General features: G+C 43.6%; 3 protein-coding genes across 3 annotated transcripts in view; 2 read left to right on the forward strand and 1 right to left on the reverse strand.

Moving 5' to 3' along the window:
• Positions 1-1,948, forward strand: part of LOC105453904 (collagen alpha-1(V) chain-like) — an 11,674-nt gene extending 9,726 nt beyond the window's left edge. The window contains exon 7 of the mRNA XM_011696184.1: positions 1,838-1,948. Within this exon, the coding sequence (XP_011694486.1) occupies positions 1,838-1,948 (111 nt within the window). The remainder of the gene's footprint in view (positions 1-1,837) is intronic.
• Positions 1,949-1,961: 13 nt separating this feature from the next.
• Positions 1,962-8,409, forward strand: LOC105453782 (probable G-protein coupled receptor 125). Its single transcript, XM_011695982.1, has 13 exons — positions 1,962-2,062; positions 2,399-2,607; positions 2,681-2,824; positions 2,907-2,978; positions 3,069-3,140; positions 3,260-3,331; positions 3,429-3,512; positions 3,589-3,915; positions 4,210-4,346; positions 4,411-5,262; positions 5,347-5,584; positions 5,670-5,963; positions 6,044-8,409. The coding sequence occupies exons 2-13, from the start codon at positions 2,423-2,425 to the stop codon at positions 8,394-8,396; spliced, it is 4,830 nt and encodes a 1,609-aa protein (XP_011694284.1). The 5' UTR covers positions 1,962-2,062; positions 2,399-2,422; the 3' UTR covers positions 8,397-8,409.
• A 1,624-nt stretch (positions 8,410-10,033) lies between these two features.
• LOC105453783 (oxygen-dependent coproporphyrinogen-III oxidase) lies at positions 10,034-12,153 on the reverse strand. Its single transcript, XM_011695983.1, has 2 exons — positions 11,957-12,153; positions 10,034-11,814 (listed from the first exon to the last, which is right to left on the reverse strand). Exon 2 carries the CDS (start codon positions 11,790-11,792, stop codon positions 10,623-10,625), a length of 1,170 nt encoding a protein of 389 aa, XP_011694285.1. The 5' UTR covers positions 11,793-11,814; positions 11,957-12,153; the 3' UTR covers positions 10,034-10,622.
• Positions 12,154-12,520: the final 367 nt, after the last annotated feature.

Below are 12,520 nucleotides of genomic sequence, written 5' to 3' on the forward strand. Positions count from 1 at the left end.
TACTCAGTTAGCTTCCCCGTCTTTAGACTTATAATTAATTAATTAACTAGTATAATATAATTAATTTTTAAGTCCTCGGGGTACTGAGCCCTTCCACCACTACAAGGTCGAGTACCCTACACGGAGAGAATTTTTTTTTTAATTTAGCTAAATACTATATTATCTTACAATTAACATGATTTTCAGAGTAAATTTTAAAAGGAATAATTCTCCCCGTGTTGGAAGGGACGATATCTAAAGATATCCGAAAACTAAACAAAACAAAACTAAATTGTAGTTTACATGTTCTGAAATAAACTCTAAATAATTTATTCATTGCATTTTGGATATTCTTTAATGAGTAAATTATTATCGTGAATTGTAATCCAGTATATTTACGAATAGAGTACGCAAATTTTAAAAGAAAGCTTTGTAGATTAATAAATCTCATGATAATGCAATAATGATTATATTTAAAAAATTACATAACTTCCGAAAAGAATTATACAATGAAAAGTAAAAATTACCTGATAAAGGTAATTTTGTCGGTTGATCCGTCCAGCATCGTCGTCCGATGACTATTTCTGCTTTTAGATTCTTTTATTTCATACATACCACGTACGCATAAAAATAAACTATTAATGGAGTTATGCAGTAGCAATGAATAATACTATTAAAATGTAGCAATGGCACTACTACATTTCAGTAATATTTTTACGCATACACAAAAAGTACTCCTAAAGAAGCACGGTAAATTATGATGGCGATATTTCGTATAAAATTTTCAACAATAATCGCACACGATTTTGCGACGGCAGAATAACTCGAAAAAGAAATGATCGCGCCAAGCTATGAGTCAAAATTATTTCAATGCATTTTTTTAATTATGTAATTATCCGTACATTTTTAGGATAAAAGATCGCAATTTTATATATACTTATATACAATAAAAATTGAAAAATTAAATGTCTTGTAGATACACGCAAAAAAATAATTTAATAATAGTAGTCAAATTTCAACAGCTGAATCAAACTTAGCTATAAGAGCTACCGCCTTAGTGTCATTGCTAAGTTCTGGCTATTATACAGATAAAAAACATTCACTGTGACAAAAAAATTATTAACGGAAATTAAAAGCATGCATATATATATATATTAGTACAGACAGCTAAAAATATGGCATGCGTACCTTTAAATGTCTCATCATGCACACATTTAGCACACAGAGCTAAGTTTATAGCTACGCGCAAAAATTTTATTTGTAATTGTTTTTGCAATGTGTGGCACTGCCATATGCACATTTATACAGCACATTTAGCATTTATATTTTGCAGTATATAAGTTGTATACCGCAAATATTATTACTCTATTGCGAAGATAAAATAGCATAGTAGATTCGGCTAAATATCATTTGATTTTAACAGTAAATATTTTTTGCATCTATACATTTTAATAACTAATAAATTAAACTTCGGCAGCAACAACATTAGCTGTCCCTATTTCAATGACATATCTTAACTGCCACAGCTATAATTTAGCTTCATTGGCTAATTCTTTTTCTACATGTATATCATATAGTGTTTTCCTATTGAAATCGTGTTCGTATGCGCTCTCGAGAAAGCGCGCTGTACGACGGGTGGCCTACATACAGGCACCCGCCGTAATAATGGCGTGTGTGCACTTATGGCGGCGCGGCAGCGTTGCCGCAATTACTATTAATTATATTGCACATAGAAAGCCGCTGTGATTGACTGAAGATTAACAAGGCAGAACAGATAAAAATTTTAACTCGGATCTGAGTCCCACTTCAATGCGGAAAATACGAAAGTCACAGCTTTACAAAATAAGCTCCTTTATAGGTATCTGCTGAGGTTCCTATTACCGCTAGCGCGGTGTCCACCAAGTGCCGGCCGCTCTCGTCAGATAGCGTTAAGCCTCCGTGTGCTCCAGATTCCGCTTTACCCAGCTAACCTAGTCCATCCTGGGGCCGCGCAGCGTCAATAACATACGGGCTACATAAATAAAATGCGGCTATTTAAAATCCGCTCCTCGACAATGTGAGAACCGCGACCTTTAACTGGGCCGTGAGTATCCGCGGGACATCCGTCCCCCGCGCCTTTAATTCTCGCGGCTGTGAAAAATCGGCTTCAACCCCGATCCGCGCGCACAGCGTTCTCGGTATACATGCGTCGGAAAGTGATGTTGGTACTTTTTCCCCGTTGTATCTCTCTCATTCGCACCCGCGATTTTCCTCAAAAAATCCTGCCTCGATTACTTGTCATTTCAATTCGGAGACATTTATATCGTGGAGTATCTCGAACGGCAACGTTTTTTGTTCGCGCGCACGCGTGTGTGTGTGTTTGTATGTGTAAAGGTCCATTTATTTTCAGTTTCACAGAGCAGATTTTTATGCTTTTCAGATCAACGGCTACCTCCCTCCGATCATGAGAGCCACTCTTCTGCTTGCTCTTCTGCTTCCGACGTGGGCCGGCGCAATTGTGTGTCCGCAGCACTGCACGTGCAAGCCGGTCGGCGCTCAAGCCGAGTGGCTGCGTCTCAAGTGCGGCGACCGCTTGGAGGAAATCAAGGATGTAGACGTCAACAAAGTCAGCGTGGAGCTTATACAATTGTAAGGCTTGTCTGCACCTTCCGTTCATACCTTTCGCTTCTGACGATACGATAACAGAGCGAATTGATTACAGAGACTTGAGCAAGAATGTCATTTACGCCGTACAAGCGAACGCATTTGCGAATCTGACGAATCTCAGGCGGCTTGACTTGTCGAAGAACAAGATTAAATCTATTGGCGAGGATAGTTTCAACGGCTTGGAGAATTTGGAGCGATTGTAAGAACTCGCATATAAAAACTCACATAAATAATATAAACTTACTCCAATCTTCTACAATCTTGTGAACTTATGATTACAGGGATTTGAGCCAGAATCAGATCTCATCGATAGACAGTTATGCATTCAAGAAATTACCGAATCTCAAAAAGCTGTAAGTCTAGAGTGAAAGTTGACACGCGGTTTTCTTATAAAGATACATTCATTTCTGTTTCTTATGCATTCTCTGCTTTGTTTGCTCTAGCGATTTGTCTGGAAATAAAATTACCGCTCTGGCGCCATCCTTATTTCATGATTTGTTGGCCTTAGATCGTTTGTAAGTTAAAGCAAGATTTATTTACGCTAGTAGAGATATTAATTTTACTAGCTTTCTATGTGCATACATTATTACATGAAAATCCATTTTACAAACCGAATCATTTGTATCTGTTATAGGAGATTAAATGAAAACAGTTTAACTACTTTGAAAGAAGGCACATTTCACGGGCTTAAGATGTTAAAGCAACTGTGAGTAAAATGAATTTCTACTCGTATTTCTCATTTATTTTGTCATCAATATATTAATTCGTATATAACCTATAACAATAATTTGTGTATGTTTCAGAGACTTGTCTAATAATCCTTGGAAATGTGACTGCGATCTGTATTGGTTTAGTAATTGGATCTACAATTCTTCAATTAAATTAAGGTAACATATATCGTATATCTCTGATTAATCAATTATTTACAATGAATAGTCCTTCACGTTTCATCTAATATTTCAGCCCAACGCCGAAATGCGCGTCGCCAGCGCTTGCCAAGGGGCAACCGTTGAAGAAATTGAAGTTCTTGGAGGAGCTTCAGTGCCAGTGGACGTCGCCAGCTGTTGAAATTCGTCCGGTTCAGAACCAAGTGGTCTTTGCTGGAGATTCGATTACCTTGAAATGCAGAGCACCCAGCATCACGGTGGACAAAAGCGCCAAGTTGAACTGGTTGTGGTATCCTAACGCGTCCGCTGAAATCGACTTGAACGCTTACAAGGATCCGCGAAAGAATTTACCCAACATCAAGGTTGACAATAGGTATCTGTCGGATAACGGCATCGTGGACAGGTAATAGAGTTTCTAAATTATCTTAAAAAAATATCACGTAAATATCGAATAATTATATAATTAGAAAAATATCACGTAAATATCGAATAATTATATAATTAGAAAACGGACTAACGTCGCCAGTAGATTTATATTTAGCGATATCGCGAATTTATTATATGTGAGACAATAAAGAACTAAATATAAATCTAACGATTGCTCGTCTTTGAGTCGTTTTTTAATTATATTGTGTTTACAATAAGTTGCATTTATCATTAATCAAATAATTATTATATCTTTTGCGTTGTCTTTCAGTGTTCTTAGTATAGTCCCGATCAAGGAGGAACACAACGGGCAGTGGAATTGTTTACTGGTCTCCGTAAACGGCAATAAGTCGAAGGCAGTCAGTGTCATCGTAATATCCGAACACACGCGTTACTGTCCTCTAGCGGGTAAGCGAATCGAATTCTTTTTGGTGCTAAAGAAAACCGTGTAATCACGTAATCTTCCTTTCAGTAACGAGAAACAACAAGGGCATTTACACGTGGCCGAAGACGATAGTGGGATGGAAGGCGGAGCTGCCGTGCGAGGGCGATCGTCTGTCGGCGGGCTTGATGCAGACGCCTCTGAAAGCCTTCTACCACTGCAACGCAAGCGGTCAGTGGGAGCGTCTGAATACGGAGTCATGCCCGTACATATCTCACACGACCAAGATCCTGGAGCAATTTTCGAAGGTTAATCTGTCGCTGACGAAGAGCAGCCTGCTGGAGACGGCCAAGAGATTCAAGAATTACACGGGGAACGTGAAGCTGACGGATCCGGTCGAAGTGCACTTCATCGTGCGAACCATAGAGAACTACTTGCGCTTCCTGATAGACGAGAAGGAGCTCGGCATCATGCTGGTCGACGTCGTCGGTTCGACGATGAAGTTGCCGAAGGAGATGCTGAGGAGGGCGGAAGTAACTTTCAGAGCCTGCACGAGAGTGATCAAGGCGATCGAACGTATCGCGGAATTCACGCCGTCCATACAGTCGCACAAGAGGTACCTGGCGCTCGAAGAGTTTCGAATCAAGCGCGACAGTTTCGCCGGATTAACGTGCACGTGGTACACGAATGTCGCCGCGAGCACCGACTCGGACGTGAGATTTCTGCACTGCACGACGATCAACAGGACGACGCCGATCAACACGAAGGACAAGGCGGTAGAGGCCTCCATTCAGCTGCCCGCCTCTCTGCTGCAACACTCGCGCGACGTAGGGGTGGCCCAACAGCTCATGATATCTATGTACAGCGACAGCAGGTTATTTCCCAAGACGATTGTAAATGACAGCATGGACATATCAACGTGCGTCGTCGGCAGTAAATTGAGTGAGTCCGAAAACCGTAGGCATTGTAAAATCTACGTTTCACGAATCCTTTAAATAAGTCGCATAATTGGTTTTTTTTTTTCAGTCGGTACGTCAACACGAAATCTGTCCGAACCGGTTTACATCATGCTGAAGACACCGTTGTATCATTACAACGGGAAGAAGCCGAAGCCAGTGGTGTGGGATGAAACGTTGAACGGGGGAGCGTGGACCAGTGACGGATGCTATTTAACCAACCTACTGAATAATCTGATAGTCTTCCATTGCGACAGATTGGGATATTACGGACTTTTGCAGGAAGTTTCGCATCTTGATGGACACAGGTGCGGTGCCTTCCCACATGTACATTTTCTTCCGGTCTTTTTTTTTCGATCGCCATTCTATTGTCGTTGCATGTGACTCTTGCAGTTTGCACGGGGCGAAATTCAGGTACTCGCATCCCGCGATATACATCGGGAGCTTCATGACGATAACGTGCCTGATGTTCATGTCCGTGACGTACATTATTTCTTACACGTCTATCACGATGCCGAAGAAAGCGAAGCACTCGGTTATCAACACCTGGTTCGCCATGGCGCTGCTGTCGTTCCTGTACAGCATCGGCATCCAGCAAACGGAGCACCTCGAGATTTGTCAGGGTGTCGGTCTTGCTTTGCACTACTTGTCGTTGTGTTGCCTGCTGTGGATGGCAGTGTCTGCCAGGTAAGTGTGTGTGTGTATATATATATTATACATGCTCATCGACGAAAATGAAGCGAATAATCGAGGTCCGTCCGTTTCAGCAATGCGTACAAGAAACTGACGAAACCAGGTCTGGATGTGATACCCGACGACGAGCTTCCGGATCAGCCTATACCGAAGCCCCTGCTAGGTCTCTACCTGGTCGGATGGGGCGTGGCCTTGATAATCTGCGGAATATCCGGCGCGATCAATCTGCGCGAGTACGCCGGCTACTCTCACTGCTTCCTCACGTCCGGGCCGGCGCTCGCCGCGCTCTTCATACCGTCCGGCATCCTGATCGCGTACCTGCTAATCTTCCTCTTGCTCATCAGACGCGCGATTCAGAACGTCGACACGAACGCGCAGCTCTCCGAGGGTACTCAGGCGACGGAGAACATGGATCTCGAGTTACTGGAGCCGAACGCGAATCCGTCCGGCGACCGGAACAGCATGCGCAGCACGCAGACGGTGTCCTCCGACATCGAGGACCCGGAGCACTCGCAGTTCACGCAGTGGAAGGGTCAGGTCATAATGCTGGTGCTGTATCTGATATCCTGGGGCAGCGCGGCCGCGGTGACGATCAAGCCGTTCAACTCCTTGCCGTACGAGGAGACCGTGTTCGCCGTGATATACGCCGTCACCACGAGTTCGCTGGGTCTCTTCGTGTTGCTCTTCTACGGGATCGCCCGTAGCGACGTGCGCAGCCAGTGGCTGAAGATGCGATGCTGGCTGGAGAAGCGCAAGAACCGTTGCTGCCGCACCAGGAGCGTGTGCGACGCGAACGCCGCGATCCCGACGCAGCCGCTCGTGCAGAATTTCGTCCCGCCGTTGTCGACTTCGCAGGCCACCCAGGCGATATCCGACACAAATTCGGTCGCCTCGTCGAGGAACACCAACCAGTCGCAGTCGATCTACAACGGCTCGAAGCTCGTGGACTTCGTGGCAGCCAATCGGGACAGCATGCCCGCCCCTTCCGTGAACGCGAAGGCGGCGAATCTGGTGGTGATGCATCGTCACCAGTATCGCTCCAATAATTCCGTCACCACGTACACCGAGCCGTCGTCGGCCTGCGTCGAGATGTTCTACAATCCCCATCAGAGCGGCGTCGCCCGGAAGTTCTTCAAGAAGCAACGCAGATACGCGACCGCGAAGAAGAACAATCTCGGCCCGAGGAAGCAGGGCGACGGCGGGGCTACCAGCGACGGCGGCAGCTGCGTCTCCATACCCCGGCCCACCGTGAAGATCAACAACAGCCTGGAGCGCAGCATCCTGAGCAGCAGCGCCAAAGTGAACAACACCAATATACACGTCGAGCTGAATCCCATAAACGACATAAAAAACGTGAACATTCTGTCGGACAGCGGCGGCAGTATCTCCGAAGAGAGGAATATCCCGATACGCTTCGTTATCGGCCAGGAGAATCTGATGCACAGCATCAAGAAGATCAACAACAGCGCGCAACGGGACAGCCCGCACGTTAACGTCGTCATGTCCGGTGCGACGAGAGAAACGCCGCAGTCGAGGAGAGCGGCGCAGGATTCGGACGCGGACGTCTCGAAGACGGACGAGGAGTGGCACCTGCGGAACGTCTCGCAGCAGTGCAGCTTGGAGTACAGCTCCGAGATGGACACCGTCACACAGATGACTAGCGAGCGGAGCGATCACAATCTGCCGGAGATCTGCGAGAGCGTGGAAATGGCCCAGGAAGAGCGTTTCGCGCGGCAGAGGTGTCCCAGCGCGGACGAGCTCGAGATCGCCGTCGAGGAGGAGAGCGTATCGAGGGACGTGAGACGGCTGTATCTCTCAAACAGCATGTACTGCCTGCCGTCGGAGCACGAGAGACCGCTGATGAACAGCTACTGCAGCTCGCTGAACGACATCGCGTCGCTGAGGCGCCGCGACTACTCGAAACCGTCGCTCATAGATATACAAAGTACAACCAGCTCGAATCTGTGTGGACGAGAAGTTCCTGAGTCCCGCGAGTCGTTCGACCGTTCGGAACGCTCGCTCTTCGAGATAAACAGTTTGACCAGTGATAATCCGTGTACGTTGACCCCGCACGCGGAGACCCCCTACGCCTGTTCCCTGTCGAATATCTATTACGTCTCCGACAGGAGTCTGGAGGAGAACAACTTCCGCGAGGAATCGCAACTGCCAGATCACGTGGATCACAATGTGTTTAATGCGCCCGAGTCGAAGGATCTTCCGCTGGAGAAGAACTTCGGTTCGCTCGCTGATATTCCGTCAATTAGTAGGTCTAGCTCGCGCGATATTAATAATCTCAATTTAATCGAGGAAATGAACGCATTCGCGGAACCCGCGAAGTCGGGTGATATGCAACAATTTGAGGCTAACGAGATCTATTTAGATGAGGCGATGAGCCATTTGCCAGTGAAGAAAGAAACGAGTGTTTAATATATAATTATATATATACACTACAATTATATATATAATTATATATATATACATATATATAGTTATATATTATATAAATTTATATATAAACATATATATGCATAATACATATATATGTACTTATATATAAAATATATGTATTATTATTATATATATATATATATAATTTATATACATATATAATAACAGATCACTTTGTTCGTCTGCTATAACGACGTATTTATTTTTATGCAATTTTAATTTCATAGACTGCGCAATATTGAGACTAGCACACTTTGTAATTTGTAAACGAGATTAATCTTTATCGTGTGTTCAATAGGCCTCATATATTAAATACTCATGTCTTCTTGCTATTTATGCCGCGTTTAGAGACGCGATTATTTAAAGATTTTGTACATAATGAAAATTATTCGCCTACGAATAATCTTCAATCTTGATTCTTCAAGCTTAATAGTTCGTTTTAAGGGGATGCTGGCGTCGTCTATTTTATCGAGCAAAACGCAATAATTTTTGTGTCGAGATTTTTCCGTATTACTTTTAATCGATTTGGAAATCCTTTTTCAGAATTCAAGTATGCGCATTAATACTAGTCTGACGCTCGGAATTTATGCTGAGAACAAAAAAAATTCATTTCTTAGTATGTACATGGCATCTTAGAACTGTCAAATCGAGACAACGTGTGCTTTATATAAAAAATCTGCAATTTATATTTACGAAATTGTAGTGACTCATATTATGTGAAGAAATAATATGAAGTTTTTAGAATTAAATTTAAATATTTAATTTTCGAAAAATACCTACACGAAAATTTGTCACGATGTGTGTGTGTGATACTGATGTAAACATAAACACATCACTATTATATCAATATCACACGCATACATACGCACATATCGTCGATAAAATAGCGATACTGTGGAGTTTGGCGCCAGCATCCCCTTAATCGGTATAAATATTAATATTATGACTAAGCAAAAGACTACAAAGCTTTGAAATAACTTTGATCAGTTGAAGGAGTTAAATTCGATAGGTTTAAATAATCTTTACAGTATTGTCACGTCTCCGAGTATCATGCGCTACCGTGGCATACATATACAGGTAAAACATATTGACCGCAAAGGAAGAATAATAAACACAACGAAACGCAATCACAATGAGAAAGTCTCTAAAAATATCTTTCGGCCGGTCGAGACACGTCAATCCGACATGCCGATTTCAGTGAGATTTCCTTTTCTGAACTGACGACTCGCGTTATCACGGAGCTCGGCCTTCGAGTGTCAACAACTTAGTATTGATTTCTCAATACTAAATTTAGCTAATTCAATTTCGCAACATTATTCATCATATCCTGAAATATCCACTCCAATATATATCACACGTGATTGTAAAATCATTTTGGCTGTGAAGGATTTCTCCTTAATTTCGAGGAATTTACTTGATAATCACACTTCAATTTTATATCGTAATATTATCTTGTTTATGTAATTTTATACACATTTATAAATATCTTCCCTGCATTTATATGATCTCTAAAGTGAATATAATATTGTATCTCATTTTAGCAAGATGATACTTGCTTTGTATAACTGCCTAATGCGAATTAAGAGATAGGAATGGAATTTCTGTAAACCGAAGACTGAATATTAAACTAAATTTATGAAAATGAATACAATTACCATCGACTTCCACGTAAATATATACACATCTTAGCGAAAAATCTCGTTTTAGGTAACGATGGTTCCATGTATAATGTAAATAATGTTTATTTACATTTTTAGAATTAATGTAGTTGATATTAAGCGCGTTAAAGCAGCTTGAGAGATTTTATATACATCACATTTTTTTATCTCATTATTTTTACTTTTATATTGATTTCAAGAAATATAAATTTCAATATATGTATGATTGTATACAAGTTACTAGTTAATACATGTATATTGTACAAAATTTGTGTTTATTCTTTATATTACGATCATTCACCGCATAGTTCTATAATATATTGGCACTTGGAGCATCACATCCCTTCCAACTGATGTTAAATATAACATCAACGAAGTTTTATTTGTAAAGTAGTTCATACACATCTGTAAACCGACTCGCAAAATATCGATCTGTATTATTTCTATCACTTTAGATCCCGTTTATGTACTAAGATGATCTATATTCTCAATGTTTACCTTCACATAATTTTTCCCAATTAAAAGCCATCCCGAGTTTATTTATGATTTACGCTCGCGCATCGCCCAACCAATCTTTCGGATTTTTCAGCACCTCGAGAAGCTGCGACTCCCTCGAGCCGGCCTTGGGCTCGTGCATGTACTCCCACTTGGCGTTCAGCGGCAGCGACATGAGGATACTCTCGTATCGCGCGCCGGGCGTGTACAGGCCGAACTTGGTGCCGCGGTCGTAGATCAGATTGAACTCGACGTATCTGCCGCGTCGCAACAGCTGCCACTGCCTCTCCTGGTACCCGTAGCCGTCGTCTTTGTGCTTCTTCACCAGGGGAATGTACGACGGGATGACCGCCTCGGCGCACGAGGTGACGAACTGGAACGCCTCGCTCTGACTCGGCGTGTCGAGGTCGTCGAAGAATATCCCGCCCACGCCGCGCCGCTCGCCGCGGTGCACGATGTTGAAGTAATTGTCGCACCACTCCTTGAACTTGGCGTAGTACGTGCGATCGTGCTTGTCGCAGGCGGTTTTCAGCGCCCGGTGAAAGTGCCGGGCGTCCTCCTCGTTCAGGTAGTACGGCGTGAGATCCGTGCCGCCGCCGAACCACCACTGTATCGTGCCGTCCGGATTCTTCACCTCGAAGTAGCGGTAGTTGAAGTGAATCGTCGGGATCATGGGATTGCGCGGGTGGATCACGGCGCTGACGCCGGCGGCGAAGAACGGCACCGAGTCCTCCATCCTCTTGCCGCGCGCCCGCATCTGCTGGACCGCGCTCGGCGGCAGCACGCCGGTCACGACGGACACGTTCACGCCCGCCTTCTCGAACACCTGACCGTCCTGCAGCACACAGGTGACGCCGCCGCCGCCCTCCTTCCTCATCCAGCGGTCCACCGTGAAGGTCTTCTTGTCGCTCTCCAGCGATTCGAGCGCCCTGCAGAAGTCCGCCTGGGTCTTCATCACCAGCAGTTCCATCTTCGTCTTCATGTCGTTCCGGTTCTTCTGCAGCGTCTCAACGTCCGTGACGGGCTGCGCCATGAAGGTCTTGACGTAGGTGTGCAGGTCGTTCTGCGCCGCGAGAACGGTGATCCTGGACACGCTGTACGCCGCGAACCCCGTCAGGATTCCCGCGCCAACGTGCTTCAGGTTCCTCGATCTGCTCCATGTGGTGTAACAGTAAACACCGATGGAACGCAGGCCTCTCCGCGTCATAAAACTCGTGGACATGATTCCCTCCAAATTATTCTCTCTGGAACCAAATTTGAAGCCTTGTTTTCCAGTACGGTGACACAAAATAAAGTCTGACGATTTTATAATCGAGAGGAGTTTTGTAATTTTCCCGATTAGATATCAGATTCGTTAGATTAGATTACGAGTGTTTTGTAACTAACCAAGTGTAAAGTACTTTGTAAAGTACTTTGCGTACATTGTACGATTACTATTATCGCCCCGTTCGTGTCCGGCACCTATTTCACATTGTTAACGCGATGGTTTTTGCTGCTTCGGAATTCAAATGCAAAAAAAACCAAGTCTCAAAGGTCTCAAAACATTTCTCGACGGAGGTTAATAAATCAGCTGATAGCAACAGCGTACACGTGACTGAAAATATCCACACTCGCGCCATCTCTCATAGCGCGCAATTCGTATCTCAGAATAAAAATTTATAGCAATTACGGTTTTGAGAAAATTGGACACTATTAAAAGATTATGTTCTTTTTAATTGGATTTCTTGCACGGTTCATTTCTTTCCTTTTTTTTGCTTCAATGTGGAGAGAAAGAGAGAAAAGATTAACCATGCAACAAGTTCAGCTAAAAAGGCTCGACAGGCCTAAAGTTTGATTTTAGAGAAATCGAGCAATATTGTCATTGCAGCAACATTTGCGTGATGCGATGCTTTTATAAACGCTTTATCTACACGCGAATTGTAAATTATAGGAATTTTTAAATGTCAACGA

This window comes from Wasmannia auropunctata, unplaced genomic scaffold (genome assembly GCF_000956235.1).
Source record: "Wasmannia auropunctata unplaced genomic scaffold, wasmannia.A_1.0 LD335994.1, whole genome shotgun sequence".
Classification (NCBI taxonomy): domain Eukaryota; kingdom Metazoa; phylum Arthropoda; class Insecta; order Hymenoptera; family Formicidae; genus Wasmannia; species Wasmannia auropunctata.

Bases quoted from the DNA above. Each gene is read 5' to 3' on its own strand.
- LOC105453783 (XM_011695983.1), bottom strand. From the start codon at position 11,792: ATGTCCACGAGTTTTATGACGCGGAGAGGCCTGCGTTCCATCGGTGTT.
- LOC105453782 (XM_011695982.1), top strand. From the start codon at position 2,423: ATGAGAGCCACTCTTCTGCTTGCTCTTCTGCTTCCGACGTGGGCCGGC. The intron at 3,141-3,259 runs GTAAGTTAAAGC...TATCTGTTATAG, and splicing joins TTGTTGGCCTTAGATCGTTT to GAGATTAAATGAAAACAGTT. The intron at 5,964-6,043 runs GTAAGTGTGTGT...CGTCCGTTTCAG, and splicing joins TGGATGGCAGTGTCTGCCAG to CAATGCGTACAAGAAACTGA.